Source organism: Hydra vulgaris, chromosome 01, assembly GCF_038396675.1.
Source record: "Hydra vulgaris chromosome 01, alternate assembly HydraT2T_AEP".
Classification (NCBI taxonomy): Eukaryota; Metazoa; Cnidaria; class Hydrozoa; order Anthoathecata; family Hydridae; genus Hydra; species Hydra vulgaris.
Window position 1 is genome coordinate 45,295,480 of NC_088920.1, and position 26,752 is coordinate 45,322,231.

At 28.0% G+C, this 26,752-nt stretch overlaps 1 protein-coding gene across 1 annotated transcript in view; it reads left to right on the plus strand.

Moving 5' to 3' along the window:
* Positions 1-2,879: 2,879 nt before the first annotated feature.
* Positions 2,880-26,752, plus strand: part of LOC100199248 (dynein axonemal heavy chain 2) — a 122,102-nt gene continuing 98,229 nt past the window's right edge. The window contains exons 1-14 of the mRNA XM_065788319.1: positions 2,880-3,083; positions 3,166-3,526; positions 3,764-3,928; positions 6,903-7,141; positions 8,102-8,293; positions 8,450-8,587; positions 9,160-9,270; positions 10,642-10,818; positions 10,928-11,309; positions 11,382-11,556; positions 11,673-12,216; positions 12,301-12,600; positions 12,802-13,013; positions 26,392-26,749. Coding sequence (XP_065644391.1) covers positions 2,937-3,083; positions 3,166-3,526; positions 3,764-3,928; positions 6,903-7,141; positions 8,102-8,293; positions 8,450-8,587; positions 9,160-9,270; positions 10,642-10,818; positions 10,928-11,309; positions 11,382-11,556; positions 11,673-12,216; positions 12,301-12,600; positions 12,802-13,013; positions 26,392-26,749 — 3,501 coding nt within the window. The 5' untranslated portion in view covers positions 2,880-2,936. The remainder of the gene's footprint in view (positions 3,084-3,165; positions 3,527-3,763; positions 3,929-6,902; positions 7,142-8,101; positions 8,294-8,449; positions 8,588-9,159; positions 9,271-10,641; positions 10,819-10,927; positions 11,310-11,381; positions 11,557-11,672; positions 12,217-12,300; positions 12,601-12,801; positions 13,014-26,391; positions 26,750-26,752) is intronic.

Sequence of the window (26,752 nt, forward strand, 5' to 3'; positions counted from 1 at the left end):
TTATCTAACTTTTATCTTCGACTTGAAGTTTCACCATTGCTGGATCATCAGGAACTCTTCCTGATGATCCAGCAATGGTGAAACTTCAAGTCGAAGATAAAAGTTAGATAAGTGTTTTTTACTAATTATATATATAAATATATATATATATATATATATATATATATATATATATATATATATATACATATATATATATATATATATATATATATGTATATATATATATATATATATATATATATATATATATATATATATATATATATATATATATATATATATATATATGTATATATATGCACAGAGGTGGAAAGTCATTTACTTGTAATGAATTAAATTTACTTGTGCTACTGTAGTTAGGTATTTTTTTAATGTTCTACTATTTTTAAAAGTATTTTTTTTTAGTTTTATTGTTTTTTATATTACATTTTAATTTAGAGATGGGTGGGGTACTTTAGTAACCTGGTAACTTTCATTCTGAGTAGATTTTTAATGAACTACTGTTTACTTTAACTAATAAATTTTTAAATTTTTAACTTTACTTGTATTTCAGCTTACTTTACTTTTACTTGAATTTAAAATTTTGTCACTTTCCACCTCTGCATGTGCATTAGAGTGTTCATATTTTATCAGTTTTTGAAATTAAACTAGCGAATCAATTTATAAATTGACTATTTATATGAAAATAAGTTTGAGCAAAAAAATATACATATATAATTTTTAGGGTCCCCGCCAGTTCGATTTTAGGCAAAAATGTTGGGTGTTTTAAATGCGTGGCGGGGACCTTAAAATTTATCTTATAAAATTTTTTATTCTTTTAAATAATATGTGTTGGATTGAATATTATTTACATAAAAGGAGCATGTTGAAAAAATTAAGATACGCCTCCGGGTTACAAAATTCGCCACCGAGTTATAAAATAGGTTTTTGTAAAAAAAAAATTTTGTTTAAACCGATTTCAGAAGATTCTGTAGAATAATTTCTTAGTTTTTTCGACATGCTTCTTTTATGTAATTAATATTCAATCCATCATATATTGTTTAAAAGAATAAAAAATTTTATAGGATAAATCTGAAGGTCCCTGCCAGGCGTTTAAAACACCCAACATTTTTGCCCAAAATTGAACTGGCGGGGACCCTAAAAATTATATATATATTTTTTTGCTCAAACTTATTTTCATATAAATGGTCAATTTATAAATCGATTCGCGAGTTCAGTTTCAAAAATTGATAAAATATGAAACACCCTTATGTGCATATATGCGGTAGTGGTGTAGTGGTAAAGTGCTTGCTTCATAAGCAAGAGGTTCCAAGTTTAATCCCCACCACGTCCCTGGTAGCACCGCGACATCAACTCGTTTCTCCGTGGAGCAGCCTTGTTAGTCAAAGGTTCGTGTTTCGGAGTTATAGAGTTGAGAGAGGGTTGTAAAAAAATAAGTAGCCTTCTCGTCTGTAGTGGTTTTCTTGGCCTTGAGGAGGTGAATTAACTAAAAAAATATATATATACACACTGAGGTGGAAAGTGACAAAATTTTATATATATGTATATATATATATATATATATATATATATATATATTATATATATTATATACATATATATATATATACACTTTTTTAATCCACCTGCCCAATGCCATAAAAGCCACTACAATTGAGATGACTACTTTTAGTTCAGGTTGTAACCCTCTCTCAACTCTATAACTCCAAAACACAAACCTTGACAAACGAGGCCGTTGCACAGAGAAACAAGTTGAGCGTGGTACTACTAAGGACATGGTGAGGATTTAACTCGGAACTTCTCGCTTATGAAGCAAGCACTCTACCACTACACCACCTTGCATTTATGCATATATATATATATATATATCTGTATGTATATATATTTAAATATATGTTTATACTTACATATGAATATATATATATATATATCTCTCTCTCTCTCTCTCTCTCTCTCTATATATATATATATATATATATATATATATATATATATATATATATATATATATATATATATATATATATATATATATATATATATACTGAAGGTCTAAAAAACCTATTTAATGTGACTCAAAGAATTAATAAATTTCCTAATTCAAATGCTAAGAACATTTGTTATAAAGTTATAGACCATAGCAGTTATTTTGCTCATGGTGAAAATATTATCATTGTAGTGATAGCCAACGAGGGTGAAGAGGTTAGGAAAGGAAAAAATTTAATAAAGTTTTGCATCTATAAGGCCTCATAGAAGACTGGTGAAGAAGATGATTTTGTATGGGGAATAGTTGAATGTGACAATGAAGCTAATGTTTGTGAAAGTGATAATCCCTTAATGATTGAAGATGTAAGAGTGTTTCTAAAGTCCAAGATTATTTTCAAAGTTGCATGTTGTTATAAAATGACTCGTTACGAAAGCTTCGACTTCTGTGGTTAGACACCATCACAGTGATGAAGTTATTTGAAACAATGTTAGGTCTAGGAAATTAATTAAAAATTTTACATCAAAAAGTGATTCTAAATTGTAATGTTTTAGTAAATTTCTGTGTGATTTATATATAAATAACACTTCAATTGTAAGGAATATGCATATTGATAGTTAATTTGAACATAGATGTATTATATTGAAAGTATCAGTTGTCACTATTTTAACTAAAAAACAATAAAAAATTTAGATTTTTGGCAATAACTTTATTTATATAGTTTTTAGAAAAAAGTTTTATTTTAATAAACAATGTTCTAGATTTTATTCTGCATCATTTGGCATCTAAATGATGCTTGTAGCTTATTTTATAATTTGTTTATGATGATGATTATCATTATCGTTTAATAAAACTTATTATATTTCTATGTTACTAATAAATATATTTTCTTAGAACAAGCCGTACAAATATTGGAATTTTTTAAATACTTTGCGTTTAAAATAGCAAAATGGAAGAAAATAGTAATCCAGCATTAAATTTAATGATTAATAACATTCCTAATCTCTCTATTGTGAAATCTACATCTAGAATGTCTAATTGCAACAAAGTTTGCGATGAAATTCTTGATAATGATTTTGATGAAGACAACATACTGGTTTGTAACGAAATTCAATTCTCCATTATTTTTATTTATTCTATTTTAGGAGATTTTATTTTATTTTGTTTTATTATTTTAGGAGATTTTATCATTTATGAAAAAGCAAGTTAGTTTAAGTGGTTTTAAAACTTCATTGTGGAGTACAGAACATGATGAAATTATGATATCGTTTATAAAAAATACAGACGACAGATACAGAATTTTGCTTTGTCATTTCGATGCTCAAAAACAGAGTCTTGTTGTTTCAACTAGTATACCCTCATATTATGTTGATCAGTTATTTTATTTTCTAAGAAGAAGAAGTTGTAAACTACAATTGAATACTATTAGAAAAGATGTTTATTTTCAAATGGTTCATTCATCAGGCATTGAGAGCTTATTAGGGTTGATGACACATTTCTATGGACCACAGTTTTTTCAAAATAAAACATGGCCAGAAAGTATCTTTTTAAATTATTTTAAATATAAACAACCAATTACAAGATATTGTTGTAACAATAATTAATAAGAATAATATTTTAAATAATCGAAATAGTTAATTTGTAATTATTATTTTGGTTGGTTTTAACAATACTGATTTCTATTATTAAGAATAGAAATCAGTATTAAAACCACAATATGTTTATATTGATAATGAAATTGTATAATTTATTAAATTTTTTTATTGATTTTTTAAGGCATAAAAAATGAGTTTGTTGGTCATTTACATAAGTTTATGGCCACACTTACTGATGCAAAGTATAAAATACAAGGAAAAACAGTTCTATATATTCCAAATGAAGTTTCAAATTTAACTGCTCATGAAGCTTCACTAAATAAAGATTATGTTCAAAGATTAGAAAGTAAGGTGTTTGTTTTTTTTAAATATGTTTTTTATAATTAATTTTTTATTTTTCATTGAATTTTTGTTTAGGTTATTTATGGTAGGTTCATTTTCGAAAAAGGTTTTTAATAGATTTAAATGTATATAGGTATATATAAGGTGTTTGCCCAATTACTTTAGGACACTACATACAGTAGTGTCCTAAAGTAAATGGGCAAACACCTTATTTGTTATATTTTCTCATTAAATTAACATTTTTACATGAAATTTTGTGTAAGCGTGTCAAATTATACTACAATTATCAAAAATAAAATAAAAATTCCCTTTTGGGAGTAATTACTCAAAATATTGCTAAAAGAATGGAAATGATTGGCTCAAAAGTAATTGAACAAGCTAAATTCTAACAACGTTGATATAACTTAGACTATTTTAACTTCTTTTTCTGAAGGCAGATTTTTATAAAAAACATTTAATGATCAATAATTTGCAATGGGACATAATATATATTTAAGCGAGGGAGTGAAAAAGTTGATTGTACAAGCATCAAATAACGGTAAGACTTTGAGAGAAAATTTCACTAGATATGAACATTTTGCTATCAACAGTTGGTTGTACATTAAAAGTTTTTCAACAACAGAGTCACTTCCAAGCTTCAACTAAGTCAGGACGACCGAAATCAACAACTTTTTGCCAAGATAATGTTGTATTAAGATCGTCAAAGGTAGATCCGCGCAAGAGTGCTAATAAATTCATAAAGAATTTACACAGTCACATCAAACTTTTTGGTCTTATGCAACAGTAAAGCGTCGCTTAAGACAAAACAACATTTTTGGCCGTTGTCCTGTTAAAAAACCTTTCTTTCTGCAAAAAATTATAGAGCGTGGTTAAAATTTACTAAAGAGCATCTAAATTGGATAGCAAACCAATGGTCAAAAATACTATGGAGTTATGAGTCAAAGTTTAATATGTTTGGTTCTGATGGTATTAAATATGTTCAATGTCCAAAAGTTTAATATATTTGGTTCTGATGGTATTAAATATGTTCGATGTCCAATAGGTCTTCGAAATGATATTAAGTACCATGTTTTAGCCGTGATGGAGTAGGTTCAATCTATCGAGTTTAAGGCATTATGGACCAAAACATATATAAAGGAATAATCAAAGATTTAATGCTGTCACATGCAAAAGACAAAGTGTTGTGTTGTTAGACTTTCCAAATTGAGAACGATTGAAAACACACCTCCAAGCTTGTCACGAAATTTTTGGCTCAAAAGAAAGTTCGTATCTTGGAATGGCCAATCTCCGGACCTGAAGCCAATCGAACATCTTTGGGAACATTGAGAGAAAAATTAGTGTTTATAAACCATCCAATCAACTTTTCAAAACAAACTTCCTTGTAGATTATTGGTTCCTTCAAAAAGTGAGATTGGACATGTAAGCAAAATTAAATTGGACAAAATTAATAGTATTCTTTGAAATAAATTAAATTTGCAGCAATTGAAAAATACCACTGATGTTATACATTGCTTCTCCATAATTGAAAATAAAAATGACTGTACATTTATTCAGTTTGATATTAATGATTTTTACCCTTCAATAACTACAGATATTTTAGATAAAACAATTTGCAAAAAGCCACACAGTTATTCCTGAAGAAACAATCCATATAATAAAACATTGTAGAAAAACCTTACTTTATTTTAATAAGGAAACTTGGAAAAAGAAAAACATACATGACTGCTTTGATGTAACAATGGGCAGTTATGACGGAGCAGAAATTTGTGAATTTGTTGGACTATATATTTTAGATTTGTTAAGTAAAATAATCAATATAAAAGATTTAGGCCTTTATCGTGATGATGGTTTAATAGTAATACATAAAAAATCTGGTCCACAGCTCGATAAAATTAGAAAAGATATAAAAAAATTTTAAAATATTTATAGTTTTCAAATCGAAATAAACATAATTTTAAAAATTGTGAACTTTCTTGATGTCACATTTAACCTCTCTGAATTGGTCCATCCTTAAAACAGCGCTTGCATATAACAATATTTAAAAAAAATGTATACTATGCCTACAAGAAAAATTTGAAATAATTACAGATGCAAACCAAGAATGTTTATTAAGCATAAAATTCAAATTAATTCCTAAATGCAGGCACGAAAATAAGTTTCTCCTAAAAAACTACAAAAATAAATGAGCTCAAATAATAGTTACATTAAGTCCCCCTTTTAAAAAAATATTTTTCTAAAAAAGCATAAGTAATCATTTCCAAAGAATTCTTTTATAATAGTGTCAGCAAATTCCAAAATGTAAAATGTGTAAAAATTTGCAGTACTTAAGACAAATTACTTCCTGTAATTTAATTTTTGGTATAAATTGAAGTTTTATTAATTTGATCATTCATTTCTGATGAGTCTTTATTGATGAAACACAGTGTAAAATAAGAAAAGTTTTTGTTAAATGATTTTTACTAATTTATATATATGTATATATATATATATATATATATATATATATATATATATATATATATATATATATATATATATATATATATATATATATCAACCCTCGGAGTTAGGAAAAATGAGGTCAGCAATAATTTGTCAACCTCATTTTAATTATATATATGTATATATATTTATATATATATATATTTTAATGCGGTAGTGGTAGAGCGTTCGCTTCATAAGCAAGAGGTTTCGAGTTTGATCCCCATCACGTCCTTGGTAGTACCGCGCTCAACTTGTTTCTCTGCGCAGCGGCCTTATTTGTCAAGTTTCATGTTTCGGAGTTATAGAGTTGACAGAGGGTTATAACCACAATTAAGTAGCCTCCTCATCTGTAGTGGCCTTCTGGGCCTTGGGGAGGTGAATTAACTAAATATATAAATATATATATATATATATATATATATATATATATATATATATATATATATATATATATATATATATATATATATATATATATATAAACTTTTATTTATGTGCTATGATTCATTGGACTAGACAAATAAAAGAAGTTCTTAATAATCAAGATATATTTGAAACAGCTGAGCAAGGTGGTCCACTTGAAGAAATAAAGTTTTGGCGAAGTCGTTGTTTTGATTTGTCTGGGATAAGTAGTCAATTTGATAAAGAAGGTGTTATTCAAATAGAAGACATTTTACAAATGTCAAAATCGTCATTTGTTGCTCCTTTCAAGAAGTTGTCTAAACTGATACAAGTAAAGTATAAAAGTTATAGTTTATATATTAAAATAATTTTTGATGAGAGTTATACTTTGAACAAAGTATTGTTTCAAATAAAACTTTATAATTTAGTCTCATGATTCTCTTGAAATGTAGTCTTTTGTTATAGTAGTTTTGCTAAAGTATGATGCAAAACACAGGAAAATAAATAAGAAGTAATTAAATAACACAAAAAATGCATAATAAAAAGAATTTACAGTTAATATATTTAACAAGGATTTATTGGGGCAGTGTTTGTATTACATAACTCTATTGTTACCACTGGTGTGCGTTATATATGTTGTAAATTATCCCATATTATTCAAAGGCTTTTCAAATTTAATTTTGTTTTTTTGTTTGTTCATTTATTTGATAGTTAAATGTGTGTGAGGGAGAGGAGTGTTGTGGGGAATAGGAAAGATTCTAGAACCATTAAACAAACTTACATGAATGTTTAACTTTTACTTTGAGGCCTGCACATTTTGCTATTTGTTTTATTAATTGTTACTTTTCAGAATTCAAACTTGAATTTATCAAATAAACTTATATAGCATAAAGTCTATAAGTTATAATTTAATGTACATATGTATTTATTTAATGGTCTTGGAAGACAATTTAGTTGAAGAAATATATACGAAAAAAATTGCTGTTATATCAGAAATATCCATTTTATTATCTCTAATATGATATATATTGTATTGTTAATTCCTAATGTTTTATTTTAGCAACAACAATAATGTTTATATGATAACAAAACATAAAAAAGTATTATAACACTTCACAATAATGTTAGACTTTTTTATTTTATTTGTTTTTATTTTTGGCTTAAATACTAGTTTTTTAATTTTTAATTAATAGTTTCTATTTATAATTACTGTAAACTTATTTGAAAAATATTAGGATTTTTTTTAATTTAACTAAAAAAAAAAAAACTATATTGCAGACATTTCAATTAGGATGGATTTGATCAAGCTCAAAGCAACTTAAAGTTTTTATCCATTATTGAAGAACCATGTACTGCTCTTGCTGAAGCTGAGCCATTAAATATTCCTACATTGCTTCCTAACCTCCTGAGTTTGATTAGAATTATATGGGTTAATTCACAACATTACAGAAGTAGAGAGAGAATAACAGGGTTACTGAGAAAGGTATAATAAGTTTGAAAATATTAGAATAAATAAAAAAAAATTTTTTTATCATTTAACTCTATTCTATGATTGTTGTTAATTATTAATCAGGTTGATTGGTTTTTAATCATCAGTCTTAATATTTGAGATTTTTAAAAAATTGTTTAAATAACCTAGGTCAGCAATGAAATTATCAATCGCTGCAGCTCAAAGATTTCTTTGGAAAACATATTTAATGGAAATGTTAAAGAAAATATGAAAAGATTAAATGACAGTATAGAATGTTGTTTAAAATGGAAAGAATGTTATGATCAAGTATACTTTAATAAATTTATAAGTTTCAGCTTTATTTATGAGTGTTCAAACTTTATGTATGAGTTTTTTTTACTTTATTTATAATTGTTTTTACTTTATTTATGAGTGTTTTCACTTTGTTTATGAGTGTTTTTACTTTATTTATGAACATTTTCACTTTTATGAATGTTTTCAGCTTTATTTATGAGTGTTCAAACTTTATTTATGAGTCTTTTTTACTTTATTTATAATTTTTTTTACTTTATTTATGAGTGTTTTCATTTTATATATGAGTGATTTAACTTTATTTATTTATTTTAGTTATAAGTGTTTCAATTTTTTTTATGAGTGTTTTCACTTTATTTTTGAGTGTTTTCACTTTATTTATGAGTGTTTTGATTTTATTTATAAGTGTTTTTACTTTTATTTATAAATGTTTCAATTTTATTTATGAGCGCTCAAACTTTATTTATGAGTGTTTTCACTTTATTTTTGTAGGTTTTCATGGTAATTATAAGTGTTTCAACTTTATTTAAATGAACCTTAACTTTATTTATGAGCGGTCTTTAATGTAATTTTTATTCGTATTTTAGGTTAGCAAAGTGCATTTACAGTTTTGTGAAAAGGAAAAATGGATCCTTGATCAGACTAGCATTTTTGCTCAGGTTGATGCTTTTATTCAAAGATGCAAAGACCTTCTAGAGGCAAGTATAGTTTTAATATACTTTTTGATATAATGTTTTATGTGAATATTACATATGGTAGCATACATTAAAATTAGTTATTAGTCTATAATTGTTATTTCACCCTCTTTATTTTGTTTTTTTATCATTGTTTTTATTTTAAGTTCTAGATGTATGCCACTGTCAAATTTGGCAGGTGCAGGTTTTACACATTAACACAATAACTGTTAATGTTTGCTGACAAAAACTTGCATATTTGAAAAAAAAACGCTTAAAACTTAGACATAAAAAAACAAGAGACACAATTTTATTTTAGTTCAGCTTTTCAAATAAGTTCTTTAAATCAAAATCTGTAGTAATTATTGTTATCATTTTTTGGAAAAGAAGAGAAAAGAGTTTTTCAAATATGGAGCTTTTCCTTTATAATATTAAATTAAGTTTAAAATGCAATCAAGATAGATATTTTAGTTACTCAAACAGTTTTAAGTCACTTGGATCTTAAATAACAATATATTCATTTTTGTTTGTTACTGTCGATTGACTGCCTATTATTTTACGCCCTGTATATATAATCTAATATTTTTTAATCTTATGTTATCAAATATAACAAATATATTTGAAAAAGCAAAACAAAAATAAAAATTCAACAAGTTAAATCTATAATTATAGTAGTGTTGTTAGGGCTATTAAATAATTCGACTGTCGACTAAATTGTCTAATATATTTTCTAAAGTTGACTAAAATTGATTTATACATTTTTGAATTGATTTAGTCGAAGTATGGAAATAATTTATTTTTTTGAAATAAATTGTAATAAATATCATATCATTTAAAAAAAAATATGAAAAAATGCAAAGCAATATGAGAAAAGGGCCGCTACAACAACAAGACAATCTATTCCCAGACCCCAATAATTTAGGGATCACCTTAAATAATTGCTATATTTATGAAAATCACAAGCATCAAGTAAAGAAATGAAAAATAATTAATGAAATACTTAATCGAAAGTTTAATTTGGTTTAAATAAGGCTAACATGCTATGAAATAGATAAAACTTAGAGAGTAAATAAAAAATTGATAATAGTTATAATAGTACATAATATTGTTATTAAATGAACAAATAAAAATTTAAGATTGAAAAGTTAAATCAAATGAAGAATATAAGGATTTTAAGATTTTTACTTAACTAAATTGACTTTTATTCGATTAGTAGGATGTCCATAGTCGATTAAATCAACTATTCGATTTTTCAAAGTCACCTAGTTTCGACTTTCAAAGTCAAATAACAACACTAAATTATAGTAAATTTTAAATTTATTTTTATGGTATGATTTAAGAATTTTTTACAATTTTACTTCTTATTAAAATCTATTTTTTGGCATCAAAGTTTAGATTTGCGAAGCTCTGAACCATTTTGCTCATGGCTTAGACGGAAATAAAAAGCTAACATATATTTTTCCTGGTCTAAAAAGTCCTGAAATTGTGAGGAGTTTAAATGAAGTTAAATCAACATTTATGCGAAATCTCGAAGTGTTAAAAAATGTCAGACACACAATTCTTGATGTTAAGGTAAAAAAATTTATTATTTTCTTTTTTCAGTCTGGTTTTTCTTATTTTTAATTTCTAAGTTTCTCATCTTAATTAAATTATAAAATTTGCTTAAATTCTTGAAATTTAGGCCACATCTTGGCATGATGATTACAACTCATTTAAATCTTCGATTAAAGATGTAGAAGTCATGATTCAAACTATATTGAACTCAGCATTTGAAACAATAAACACTGTCCAAGATGGTGCAGAAGTATTAGAATGTTTTGTACATCTTTCTTCAAGAGAAGCTATTCGACGATGTATTGACAAAAAAACAGTTGATATTTATCATTTATTTCAAGGAGAATTAAATGCAGTAAAGAGAGATTTTAACTTGCAAAGACCAGATATTTCTATTCTGTATCCCAAGTATGCTGGGTTAGCTTTATGGGCTCGCACTTTAAAGAAAAGAATTGATAGACCATTTTCTGCATTAAAAGAAGCAACTTTTCTTCCCAAGGTTGGACTTGGTAAGGTTTTTAAATATAGCTTTCCTCACTGCACTGATATTTTTTTTTTATACAAAATTATTTTTTAACAAGGTGACGAAATTAAACAGCAGTATTCTCAATTGGCACAAGCTCTTGATGATTATGTTCGCAAACTGTTTAATGAGTGGACAAATACTGTGGAAAAAGACACTGTTAAACTTCTTGATGTCCCTCTGATGTGCAAGAACACTCAAAAAACAGGAATGCTAGATATTCATTTTGACAGGTTATACTTAATTTGAAAAGACTTTGTTTGCTTTTTTAATTTTTTAATGCAATTTATTTTATATAATCAATTTAAAAATCATTTTTTCTATAAATCACTTAATTTGATTTTGATAGGTCTTTACTTAAGTTGTTTCAAGAAATAAGTTACTGGGAAAAACTTTTGTTTGAGATTCCCCACTATGCTGCTAATGTGTATTCTAAGAGAGAAGAACTGAGAATGTTAAAAGAAAATGTGCTTCTTGTAGTATGTGATTACAATAAAATTGTAGCTATGCTAAATTCAGAAGAACGGGCACTTTTCAAGGAGAGAATCCGGTTTCTCGATAAAAAAATTCAGCCTGGCCTTACCAAGTTGACATGGGCATCAAAAGGTGTTTCTGAATATTTTGTTAGTGATTGTCGACTAAACAGTTGCAAACTTCAAGCAGTTGTTAATCACTTTAAAGCCTCAAACGTATTGATTTTAAAAAATTGTAGTTTGATCAGTGAAAATCTCTTATTGAAAATTGATCCAAAACGAGTGTATGAGGGTTCTGAATTTGAAGCTGAACAAGAAAATCATCAAATTTATGTGAAATCTAAACTAACAAGCCTTCATTATGATATTATTAATACACTTAAAAAGATTTATGAAGTTTTTAGATCAGATGGTCCTGAAGTAATTAAATTTTTATTTGACTTTATATTTCTGTGTATAATTATTAATTGCCACTGAGTTCATTCTTAAAATAATTATATTTAGGTGCAACAAAACTGGCTTAGTTTTGTCGAAAAAATTGACAAACTCATTGAGGATGCTTTTAGACTAAACATAAAATGGTCTTTACTAGAGCTTTCACGGTTAATAAATGGAGATAGTAAAAGTTCTCCAAATCCTCTATTTCGTGTCAAAGTAGTATTAGAAGAAAATCAAGTTGATTTCTCTCCTAAGTTAAAGAAAATTGCAGATGTTGTGAATTCGGTTGCTAGCAGTTTGACAAACTGTGTTAGTTCTTTTGAACGTTTGCCATCCATACTCATTTCTCATTATACTGGTCAACCGGTAGGAAACTAACCTGTAGAATAAGATATTGCTTTTTTATAGCTTCACCTTGAAGCACTCTTATTAACTTATTATTATTATCTAATCTTTACATTTATGTTTTTTATTTTCCTTAAATATTTGCTATGGAAATGTATATATTTTCTATATAGAAACTATTTCATTAGTCAAATTTTAATCTGTTTATAATTTTATTTGCAGTCAATTAAAAAGGTTATTGATGATGATGAAGAGACAAAAAAATTGCAGTGGATCATCAATAATGGAGTCTCAAAAAATGCTGGAGAACTACTAAAGTATCTAACAATATGGGACAGTTATAAAGAAATTTGGGAGCTTGATAAGGAAGCCTTTATAAGGCGCTATCAAAGGTTAAATCCTCCGGTCTCTTCATTTGATGCTGATATTGCAAGGCAAGCTATTTAGTTAATACAATTTGTCTATTTTAATACTTTATTATCATTATTATGATAATGAAGTATTAAATCGTATATATATATATATGTGTGTGTATATATATATATATATATATATATATATATATATATATATATATATATATATATATATATATATATGTATATATATATACATATATATAGCCCTTGGAATTAGGGTCGGCATTTGGCAATGCTGACCTAACTGTTGATCTAAAAGTGTTTGAAGTCGGCATAATATTGCTGACATCAATTCTATGTTTTATGGTCAACCCTTTCACATTTTTTCTGCTGACCTGATGCCGACCTCAAACACATTTTGAGGTTGGCAAATTACTGCCGACCTCATTTTTTTCTAATTCTGAGGGCTAATATATATATACATATATATATATATATATATATATATATATATATATATATATATATATATATATATATATATATATATATATATATATATATATATATATATATACACATATGTCATCATTTATATATATACATATCATCATAATACATTGTTCTTAGTATATCAGAGATTGCTATGAATAATATATGATGAGATCCAATGGGATCAGTCCTAAGGCCTCTTTTTTGTGTCTTTTACATTATTTACCTGCCAGATAATTTGACTTACAAACAAAATTATATGCTAATTATAGTAAAATCTAGTGTTGCTATCAACTTTGACTAAATCAACTAAAAGTCGACTAGTTGAAATTTGAAATTAGTCAACTTTGAAAAATTGAATAGTCAATTTAATCTACTAAAGATTTGATTCAACTTTTTAATCTTTAATTTTTGTTTCTTCATTTAGTAACAATATTATGTAATATTATAACCATTAGGGGTTGTCCACAAATTACTTCATGCAATTTTTAACCGTTTTAAGCCCTCTTGTCACAATCATAACTTTTTAGTTACAAGTTTTGTATGAGTAGTTACAAAACCACTAACCCCTCCCCCACACACCCCTAAAGCGTGATGTACTTTATAGATGACCTTTTCTCTAGTTTTCTGTTTACTCTCTTAACGTTTTATTTAATTCATAGCATGTTAGCATTATTTACACCAAACTAAACTTTCGATTGTTTATTTCATTAATATATTTTTCTTTTGTACATGGCCGCACCAAGCTGGCTCAGGGCTCTAGGCCAAATTTATGTTGTGAAGCTCCAAAATATAAATTTCATTAATCTATACAATCACATTGTAAATATGATTGTAATAACCTTTTTGATAGCAAGTATTTAAGTATAAAGGTCCCTGAATCATTGGGGTCTGGGAATAAATTGTCTTGTTAATGGAATGGCCTTTCTCTCCTCCATTATTATTTAAATGATATGATGTTAAAAATAGAAAGCAAATATAAATTACTTTTATATAGAGTATAAATTATTATTTTTATTACAATTTATTTCAAAAAATTAAATTATTTCCATACTTCGACTAAATCGACTTTTAGTCAACTTAATCAATTTCAAAAATGTATCAATTGATTTTAGTTTACTTTAGAAAATATATAAGTCGATTTCGCCGACAGTCAAATTACTTAATAGTCGTAACAATACCAGTAAAATCATTAGGGTCATAAACTTAGCATTTAATGTTGACTTTTGACAATCTGATATGGTCATAAATTTGCTAAATGAAGCTTAATCAAAGTGTAAGTTTCTGAATGTACATGCAAAATAACATATTAATGTGTATATGCATTAGGGTGCATTGAAAAAATTAAAGTTCTATAAATGTAATAGCTACAAAAAGTTGCCTTTAGCTTAAAAATTATCAAAAAAAAATATTAAAAAAAATTATAGTCTTCAGGTGCCCCAAGCGCAAGAAAGGGGGCCAAAAAGCCTTTAAAAAATTTTGTTTTGTTTTGTTTTAAATTTTAGATTTTTTTTTTTTAATATTTATTCGCAATACTAATTGTAAAAAAAAAAATTAAAATGAGCTTTTGGCACCCTTTTAACCATTTTGGGAAACCTCAAAGTTATTTTTTACATTAATAAAATTTTTTTTTTTGAGTTTTTTGGAATTTTTGGATATTGATATTACGTATTCTGTAAGAGTTTTATTTAGTTATAAATGTGCTCGCAGTAATTGTTTCATTGAAACGATTAAATCCATATAATAATACGACATTATTATATGGATTTAATTAATTACATGTATTTTTAAATTACTGTATATAATATAGTTTTAATACATAATACTATAGATGCTATGTTTTAAATAGGGGCACATTTTCTCTTTTTGTATTAAGATATAAATTCTTTGGTGATGGCCTACAATCAACTAGCAGGCCCAAAAACAAGAAAAATTTATCTGAGTTCGTTTTACTAATCTATGAGAATTTTATGAAATACTATTTTCTTGTTAAGCATGAGCTAAAACCAAACTTTTATACCAAAGACTCTACCGTATCAGAAATAGCAGAAAAGGTTTCTACAACCATTGAAAAAATTTGAATGAAAGAGTTTATTCCAGTGATATCACATACAAGAGTTAAAACTAATCAAAACTTACTACGACCAATATAGGGAACTGATTAAGCCGTTCAAGATCCAACGTAATGACTAGAGGTATAAGGAGAAGTACAAAGAAAAATTTTGATGCTTAGGAGACAAAAGCAAATAAAAAATTTGATATTGCAGCATGCAATTGCGCTTTGGAAGATTGCAACTGCTGTAAAATATGTAAAGTTCATACTGTGGAGCAAGAATTTTTAACTGACCAGTGAACTAATTGCTTAATGTTTATTGGCACAGAAGGCAAAGTGGCAACAAAAAACATTAGACAATATCAGAAGAGGAAAGCTGATGAATTTCAATGAACTGAAAAGTGTCAGAAAATATCCAATATTAGTAATATGAGCATTTCAACATTTAATGGTAAGATTTCTGGAACTAACGATGAGAGCCAATTAGGCAAAGTTTCTGAATATGAACCTGATTTTAATAAATCCGCACATAGCACTGATATAACTCTTAAATCCTCTGCACTGTCATGCTATTGTTAATGCCAGCATTAACAATAGCATGCGACAAACATGGACTCAGCTGCAGCCGTAGCATTAATGGTTTTGGAAGACTTTAAGCTAGTAGCAGCAGAGAATATAATAAATGTTATCAATCCGAATAAAGTGCAACATGAGAGAATAAAGTATTGATCATATGAATATGAAAAAAAGTACCTTATTTGGAAAATATTACCATCAAAAAATTAGCACAGAAGAAATATCGTTAATAAAAGAACCTGGTACTTTGTACATCAGTCAATCAGTCATATATCACTGTCTAATGGGACAGTAGTTCTGCACAAATAGAATTTTGTTAAGTAAACTGATAGCAACTGGATATGATGGTACTAATATCAACACTGGGCAATCCAATGGTGTTATCAGAAATAAGAAGCCCATTACAGTGGCTAGTATATTAGCTTCATAGCAATGTATTGTCACTGCGTTATTTATTCCAATACCTTGATAGCTCGACAATCGGTTCTTGTGGATTTTCTGGACCTATAGGTACAGTATTATCAACATGTCAACAATTGACTGTAATTTGTTTAAAAAAAATACAAATTGATTTGCCTACGGTAAAGTTAAAAAGCCTCAGCATGTATCAAAAGTATTTGTGGGTAATCACAAGTGCTTTCTTCTTGGTGAATACTTGTCAGCATTAACATAACTGCTTCCAGGATCGCTAAATCATTCATAGTAGCTAATGGCGGCAAACTGTGGGCTTCATTTGTATGTGTCTACCTTAAATCTGTCAGAGTACTTTGTCTACTTATACTGTTTGTGTTTATGTTCCAATGTGGTTTTACATAAATTCCAAACCTTCTTGTAAACATGGAGCTAAGCACTTGTGGAAACAATTAATATGTTGCCTTATACGTCTTCTGAACTAAAAGACAATATCAATTCTGTTATAAAACGAAATAGCTATTTCGCTCATCGTGAAAACATTCATCATGCAATGATTACAGATGAGCAAAATCATGTTTGTGAATTTAATTAGTGCAGAATTTTAAAAACAAGGTCACAGCCAATTACCAGAATTGAACAATTTATTGTTCCTGAACTAAACTATGACATTTCTGATTACATCGATCTTATTGATTTGGAAAAGATTATCAAACCTTCATTTTTGTTTAAGACATCTGCATTTCAAACATTGTCTTGACTTGTATTAAAGTTGTATAAAATTTTTTTACTTTATGTTATAAAGTAAGAGTTATGCTGAATACTTTTATACACCATTGGTAATATTGTAATATGTTGTAACATTTAGATATAAATATGAATTAACTTAGATAAATTCTTATGTCTTTTTTTTAGTTTTGATGGTTCTTTTCCAAATGACAAGGAATGTTAAATTAGTATATAATTGTGATTTTTGAAAAAAAAATTTCAAAACTGTATCACTATTTATACTATTTTAGTTTTAATTTTTTGGATTATAATGATCAAATTCCCTTAAGAAAGTTATGGTCTTCAAGGGCCCCAAGGGGGTTATAAGGGGCCAAAAAAGATCTTTAATTTTTTTTTTCACAATTAACTATTAGCATTGCTAATAGTTAAAAAATATGTATGAAAAATTCTAAAACTGTAAAGAAAAAAAAATTTAAAGGACTTTTTGGCCCCTTTTTTTACCACTTGGGACACCTGAAGAACCTGAAGCGTATTATTATTATTTTTTATATATATTTTTTTGAATTCGATGATTTTAAACAAAAAGGCAAATTTTATAGCTGTTACATATACAAATTTTACCTGTATTTTTTTTCAACTAATGTTTTATTGTCCCCTAATATATACATTTAGTTCCTGATAACTAGAACCTCCAAGAGACCGATGCAAGTAAGATAATTATTTTTTTAACGTTATTTTACTAAAGCATTATTTTAGGTCTGATAATGATCTTTTCTATTCAGATCTAAATACAATGAAAAACTATAGAAAAATCAAGTTACTGTTCTTTATGCTTTACATGAACTTCTTAAAAAAATTTTAAATCAAGTTTCTTTAATTTCTTAAATTCCTATACAAAAAGTTCAAGTTAACCAAGGAAATATGCTGCTAGGAAGCAAACAATCGGTTCAATTTAACAAAATTCGAGTTTTTAGAGATTTGGTTTTACAAAAAATTTAGTAGTAATCAATTAGACAATATCAAGAGACAAAATGTAGCAGTTCCATATTAAGTTCCAGTTAACCTTTGTTTGACCAGGAATTAACTGTGAATATATATATATATATATATATATATATATATATATATATATATATATATATATATATATATATATAAAATCATAAAAACATAGAGGTTGTCTGTTTGTGCACATTTTTATTTTCCGAGGTAAGCTCAAAAACAATAAAGAAAAAGTAATAAATGACTTTTGCTTTCAATCAATCTTTATAGCCTTTAGCAAAAAAGGAAAAAAAAAATTAAGTTAGTAAGGATTTATGGTTGTTTTCAATATTAAAAATATATATATATATATATATATATATATATATATATATATATATATATATATATATATATGTATGTATGTATGTATATATATATATATATATATATACATATATATATATATATATATATATATATATATATATATATATATATATATATATATATATATATATATATATATATATATATATATATATATATATATATATATATATATATATATATATATATATAAATAATATAGCAGTGATAGTGGCTATGCATGCATTGTCAAGTCTACATAAGGAGCCCTATATTACAACTTAGGATTAATTACCAGGACTGAGACAATTGCATAGCTTGTTGCTTATGAGGCCGTGCCCTAACTTTGAATGAGTCTAGTTCTTTCTAAACTTAAAACATGTTAAAGCCCAAAATATTAAACATAAAAACCATCCACACCACCTAACTGTTTTAATATATCTTTTACAAATATATCTAACCAATCTTCCATGAGTTGAATTTTACTTAAGACAAAATTTACCAGACTTGCGTGCTCTTAGTGAGGCTAATTTAAATTTCGCTATTACTTCTTCAGATCTCAGTTTTGATTGGTACTATTTTTTTATTTGCAAAGACTCCAACAGTCACATGCTTGGCTTAAGGGTATACATATGCATCAATTTAGGTATTTGTCATGAAATTAGGTTTAAATCCTTTGACCATTCTTTTATGTGTTTTTGCGTAACACCTATTCACTCTATCACTTTTCTATTTGTTATTATTGCACTCTTCAAGATGTAATTTTGAATCAAATTGACCATGCTCTCTCTTTTTACCCCTCTGCCAATGTTGCTGTTATTGGTGACTTTAAAACTCATTACATTGAATGGTTTGGCATTAACGCCACTGACCCTTCTTGTTTATAATTTTATTAAAGTTTATAATTTATTTTCTCAGATTGTTAACTTTGTGATTCTTTTTCATAAAAACCCTAATCATTTACCTTCACTCCTTGATTTATGTCTTGTCTCTGATCCTAGCTTGTGTTCTCCTTTTTTCCTTTATGTGGTTCTGACCATACAATGATCTCTACTACTCTAAAGCTTGCTGGGATTCTTTTTAAGATTTTTTTTGTGACAGTCCTTGGGCTAATATCTTTTCTCTCAGCTGATAAATATGCCTTCTCTCAGATGAAAAGTATGCCTTCTTTCAGCTGATAAATATGCCTCTTATGTAACCTCCTGGATTCAGGCAGGAATGGAAGCTTTTATTCCTACTTGTTGGTTCCAAGTCAAGCCTCATTCTACTCCATGGTTTTAATTTTGTGCAGCTGCTAAATAATATATATACATATATATACATATATATATATATATATATATATATATATATATATATATATATATATATATATATATATATATATATATATATATATATATATACAACAGCGTTATTAACAAGGTAGGTTTAACTTTCCATCTCTCATTTATGAGACTGATCTTGTTACTTTTCCCATGGATAAAGCAGAATTGTTTGCAAAGAATTTCTAACTTGAATGTTATGGCCATTCCTTTCCTTCCATTTTAATTAAACAGGTAAACCCATTGTTAGACATTCAAACCATTCCAGCTTCTGATGCTTAAGTCATATCTCAATAGTGATATCTCAAACATTTCTATGGCTTGTGATCCAGACAACATTCCTATCATAGTCTCAGAAAATTGTTCTCCAGAACTCCCTTCGATTCTCTCTAAACTATTTAATAAGTGTTTGACTGAGTCTTGTTTTCCTGCCTGATGGAAAATGGCATCTGTTATTCCAAATTTCAAAAACTCTGGTGAACATTCTGACCCTTAAATTATCGTCCAATCATTCTTCATTCTGTTATTAGCAAGGTCTTTGAGTCTTGAAAAAACGAACTTTTCATATTCCATCTTGAGTAAAATTTTACTGTCAGAAAATCAATATGGTTTTTGATCTTCTCGCTCTACAGCTTTCTTGCTAACTGCTGTGACTAAAGGACTTTGTTGTACATTATATGGACGTCGGAGAGGCTAGGGCTATTGCTTTTAACATGTCTAAAACTTTTGACAAAGTGTGGCATGCTGTTCTTCTCCATATACTTGTTTCATATGGTGTATCTGTTTTTGAGATGATCAAATTGTTTTTTTCTGTTTTTTTTTTGCTTTAATAAAGTCATCCTCAAAGACTAACAATCTTTTTCATTTCAAGTAACTTCTGGGATACCTCAAGGTTTTGTCCTGTTTTGTTTCCTATTTATATTAATGATTTTTCCAATAACCTTACATCTAAAATAGCCTTTTTGCTGATTTTTGCTCAACTTTATACTCATGTCTTGGCAAAAAGTCTTCTCTTTTTGAAAACTCAAAACAGGCAGCCACTCTTGAATCTGATCTCACTTAAAACTCAGTTCTTAACTGAAAACAGATATTGCAATGCTGTCTACATTACTATATTAATGAATAGCAACCCTCTCACTGATTCCTTATATTTTATGTCTTCTTGGATTATCGTTTACTACTGACTTTTTATAGAAACTGTATATTCAATCAATTGCTAAATTAGCATTTACTAAGGTTGGTTCTTTTTATTGTGCTTGCTAATTTCTTACTCCTGGATCCATTCTCTACCTCTACAAATCTTATTCATCCCTGTATGGAATGCTGTTGTCTCATTAGAGCTGGCCCTTCAAATATGTTCTTTCTCTGCAAGAAAATGCTCAAAAAGTATTGTATTGTAGTTGGACCAAGTCTATCTGCTAAGCTTGAGCCTTTTTCCCATCATCGTAATGTTGCATCTTTTTCTCTTTCTACAAAGGAACTATCATCTCTAGTTGCATCAACTAAATTATATATATTTATAATTATATATATAATTATATATATATATATATATATATATTTATTTATTTTTTTTAACTACACAATTGACACCAAACCTAATTTTGTAAAATTACTCTTCCTGATGATCTAGCAATGGTGAAACTTCAAGTTGAAGAAAAAAGTTAGATAAGTGTTTTTTACTAATTTATATATATATATATATATATATATATATATATATATATATATATATATATATATATATATATATATATATATATATATATATATATCTGTGTGTGTGTGTGTGTGTGTACAGTGCTCGAAATAACAGCCGATTTTCGGCATTTAGAAAAATTGATGCTTTGATATTGCAAAATTAATTAGGGCTAATCAAATTTAATTGCCTACAATCTTTAGTTTACAATAAAAACATTAATTAAAAAAACCGCGAAATTTTGATTGTCTTTAAAATTATTTGATTGACTTTTTCAATTTTTACCATTTCTGCTGTTCAATGTTGATCAACAACTTTTAAATAATTATTTTGAGCGCTGTATATATATATATATATATATATATATATATATATATATATATATATATATATATATATATATATACATATATATATATAGATATATATATATAGATATATATATATATATAGATATATATATATATATACATATATATAGATATATATATATATATAGATATATATATATATATACATATATATAGATATAGATATATATTCACCCTGCAAACATTCTATAATAGAATTTTAGTGGTCCTATATAGACATTTTAAGCTGACCGCTTTAGTTTTACTTATTGGTTACTTAGTGTACTAAACAACCAATAAGTAAAAGCAGCCAAAATTGGATAGTTGATGAGTAGCTACTATTAAATTGTTGGAAAGTTATTAAACTGACGTTTATAATGGCTGCCACTAATGGTATGCTAAGTAATGGATAAGCAAAACTCCAATGAACCTTTAAAAAATGCTGATATAGGTTCACTGCAAATCTACTAAAACAGTATTTCCTGGGTACATATATATATATACAGAGCTTTAGAGTAGCTTCACAGCTGGAGCCTGAGCTCTCTGGAGCTGGTGATTTTGCATAGTGCTGAGCCTGGAGCTGGAACTAAAATATTTCTTATCAGAGCTGGCTCTGGAGCCAGCTCCACCCTTTGATAATTTGAAATATCAAAGTTCCATAAAGTTATATAAGAAGATTTTTTTAACTAAGTTCATGGTTAGCATGGATCCTAATAATACCCAGCTGACCGAAGAATGCCAATTACATGGGGTGATAGCGCACGCATCAAGGTACCCTGTGATGCAAATTTTGAATTCTTTTAGTTTAGTCAGCCATAAATAATTTAATTTGAATGTTCAAGTTAAGTGAAATTTTGCCTTCATAGTGCGGTAATAAAAACACCTGTAGAATGAAAACTACTTTATATAATTTGATAAAAATTGGAGCAAATATAGCATATAGCCACACTAAACTCTGGATAAAATTTCAGTTGGATTGGTATACTAGTTAAGGATTTATGGCGGTGTTAATTTATATTTTGTTAGTTTTTTACTACTTAGACCTCAAAACATTACTGATTACTGTAATTTGTGTGTTCTGCTATGTAATAGCAACAATTTTTTTTTATAACTGTTTTATTGATATACAGTATTGGACAAAACATTTGCAACCAACATCGAACAATGCAAAAAAAGTGTTCCTACTTTTACATGTCTTAAAAACGAAACGAACTATACTACCACAGCAAACAGTTCAGAAGTCTGGAGTCATAGCATGCCATGACATGAGCAATCAACTGACAGGTGACAGCACACAGACAGAATTTCGTTGACAAGTGCCATTTTGAAGCGGACAAAACAAGTGCAACTTTTTTGGTTTGTTTCATTTTCTTTAGTCCAGTCAACGTCACGGAAGTTTTTTAATAATTAAAGGAAGTATCCAGAAGTTTCCAGAAGCATGCAGAAGCTTCCAGAAGTTTCCAGAAGAAGCATCTGGAAGCATCCAGTAGCATCCAGAAATATCCAGAAACATTCAGAAGCATCCAAACGCATCCAGAAGCTTCCGGAAGCATCGAAAAGAAGCATCTAGAATCTTCCAGAACAGGTTCACACAGGTTCATTTTACTATATAAGAGACATGTAAATCGACATGTAACTCAGTCAGTATATGGAAGTCAACCAGTCAGTATTATCAAGACAGTTTATTGATGTGAGTTTTATCAAAGTGTTTTATCGAAGAACATCAATACAAGAAGTGAAATACAACAAGTGTTTCATTACATCAATACAGTCCACATTCAACCAAGACGTTGTGTTCCACAGAGCATTATTGTATCATCACAAGGTAAATGTAACACAGTAAGCCTTGAGAAGCATGATTATTTATTTTTATTATTTTTATTACTTCAAGTGCAAAAATGGCCGACAGTTTTGGATTAGAACTAAGAAAGAAAATTATTGGCGATTACGTAAGTGAAATGTCACAAAAAAGTATTTGTGATAAATATCGCGTGAAAAAATGGACCGTATCGAGACTATGTTCCAAATATCGTTCTACGGGAAAGTTGGCAGCAGATAACAAAGGTGGAAGACCGCGTTCCACCACTTCTAGAGAGGATTCTACGATCGTCAGATGCGTCAAGAAAAATCCCTGGATATCATCAGTCAAGATACGAAAGCAATTAGAGCTGCCTGTATCGGACCGAACAATAAGACGATGTGCTGTTGAAACCGGATTGTTTTCTCTACGCCCTGCAAAGAAACCGCTGATTTCACTAAAAAACCAGAAGAAAAGACTCCTGTTTGCTACATCTCATATTGACCGGAATGTGCAGAAATGGCGAACTGTCCTGTTCAGTGATGAATCGAAGTTCAACATCATTGGGAGCGATGGCATTTGCCATGTACGTTGACCGGCCAAAAAACGCCTCGATTTACGTTACTGCCATAAGACGGTGAAGCATGGTGGAGGCAATGTAATGGTCTGGGGGTATTTTTCTGCTAACGGTCTAGGTCCAATACATCAAAACGATGGATTAATGGACCGTTTCATGTATAAAAAAATCCTGAGATGTTATGTTACCTCATGCTAAATGGAATATGCCAATAAAATGGGTTTATCAGCAAGACAACGATCCGAAACACACTGCAAAAGTAGTCAAGCAGTGGTTTCAAGACAACCACCTATCGGTGATGGATTGGCCGCCTCAATCACCGGATCTCAACCCTATCGAGAACCTGTGGGAGATCGTCAACCGCAGAATTAATCGTGAAGGAGTTCGTAATAAGGATCAACTGTTTAAAAAAATCCAAAAGGCCTGGGCAGCGATTCCACAAAGTTTCATTAATCATCTGATCGAATCTATGCCTGGAAGATACAAGGCTGTGATCGACAACAAAGGATTCGCCACGAAATATTGATAGCGAAATACAACTTAGTCAACATTTTGTCGAGTTGTACTTGTTTTGTCCAGAAGGAAATCAACTTTTTTTAATACTTTTGATTAATTTATTAATTTTCGTGTACAAATAATGAACTTTGTGATGAATAAAACTTGAAGAACTTTGTATCTAAACAGTTACATAGTTATTTCTCTAAATTGAAAAAATGCAGCACTTTTATGTAAAGAAACTGAGTTAGCATTATTTGGTTGCACTCGTTTTGTCCGATACTGTATCTATCCTTTTTATTCTATAGACAAAAATGTTGATTTTCTATTTGAAACGGTTTGAATTGGCTTATGCATGGTGTAAATATCACAACATTTCCTGAAGTATAAACTGCTGCTAAAATGAAAAAAAATAGTGTCAAAAAAGGTGTAAAATCTGGCAAAAGGACTATTAATTGGTTAAACAATGTTTAAAAAAATGTTTCTGTTTAAAGAATTCTTATTGGCCCTTAAAACCTTCTTAAATACATTGACTTTTAAAATGAAGTGAAAAAATAACTATATAAACCCTAGTTTTGACATTATATTACCATCAAATAGCATCTGATTAATTTATAAGACATGGTGTTTGGTTTTCTCCACAAGAAATTTATTCAAAATAGATTGCTATTCACTTTTAGTCAAATACTCTTCAATATTTTTACATTCAATATTAAAATTCATAATTAATAACAGCAGTTAAGGATTAAAATGGGTAAAGTTTTCATTATAAACTGTAAGCTATGATTTTCTGCTGCCTAATTTAATAAATCAAATTATGGTAGCAGTTCTTTAAAGATGTGTACTGTTCAAATCAGTTATGCAGCATAACAATCTTTCTTTGTACTCTGTACGATTATTTTTTCGTTAATACCTTGACCAATGTTTATAAGTCTTGATAAGTTTCGACAGTTTGTTCACTATAGAGCCCAAGGGGGATCCTTTGCGACAGGAAATCTTTGATGTGGCAGAAAACACTGTGAATTTCGGGTGCATTACACCAGTTATCATTAAGTAACATCTTTTGAAACTTTCAATTACTTCAGCAAAATCCGGCTAAAGGATGAATCCAAATTTTATATATATATATATATATATATATATAAAGGGTGTTTAAAAAAATAAAATTTTCAAAACAAGAATACATAAGAACCCAAATTTGTGGCAAATATAAAAAAAATGCGATTACAAAAAAAAAAAATTCCAAAAATATTGACATTTACCTTGTGCTCAAGTGGCAAAATACCCCGAAAATGCCCAAATTATTCCTAAATTATTTGGCTTTGAGCGCAAGGTAAATCTCAATATTTTGTAAATTTTTTTTTCTAATGTGATCATAATGGTCCAAATTTCTTATTTAGATTGTTGTGTATCCTGGTTTTTTCATAAGTGTTGTTTAAAAAAAAAAAGGTTTCGCATAATTTATGCAAAAAAAAAAATCTTTTTTTGCGCATTTGTGCTGAAATATTTTTTGTGGAATTATTTTTTAAATAATAATTATGAAAAGACTAGGATACACAACAATCTAAAAATAACTTAATTTTTATTTTATTTTTTAGGTATACTGAAGTTGCAAATAATGTGCAGAAAGAGGAGACAATAATAACCATACAGTTCATACTTCTTGATTCTTCTCCATTGAAGTTTTCTATTCTATCTCATTGTAATGAGTGGCAAAATGGTTTCACAAGAGTATTAAAAGAAATGGGTACTGCAAAGCTCTCAGAGCTGCACAGTTACATGAATACAAATTCTAAACTTATAAGAGCAGTTCCAGAAAACCTTGAGCAGTTAAAATGTAGCATTAATTTACTGGAAGAGCTACAAGCCAATCTTTTGAATATCGAATCAAATATACCCCCAGTGCATGAGCAATTTTTCATCCTTGAAAAATATGAAATTAATGTCTCTGAAGAGGTT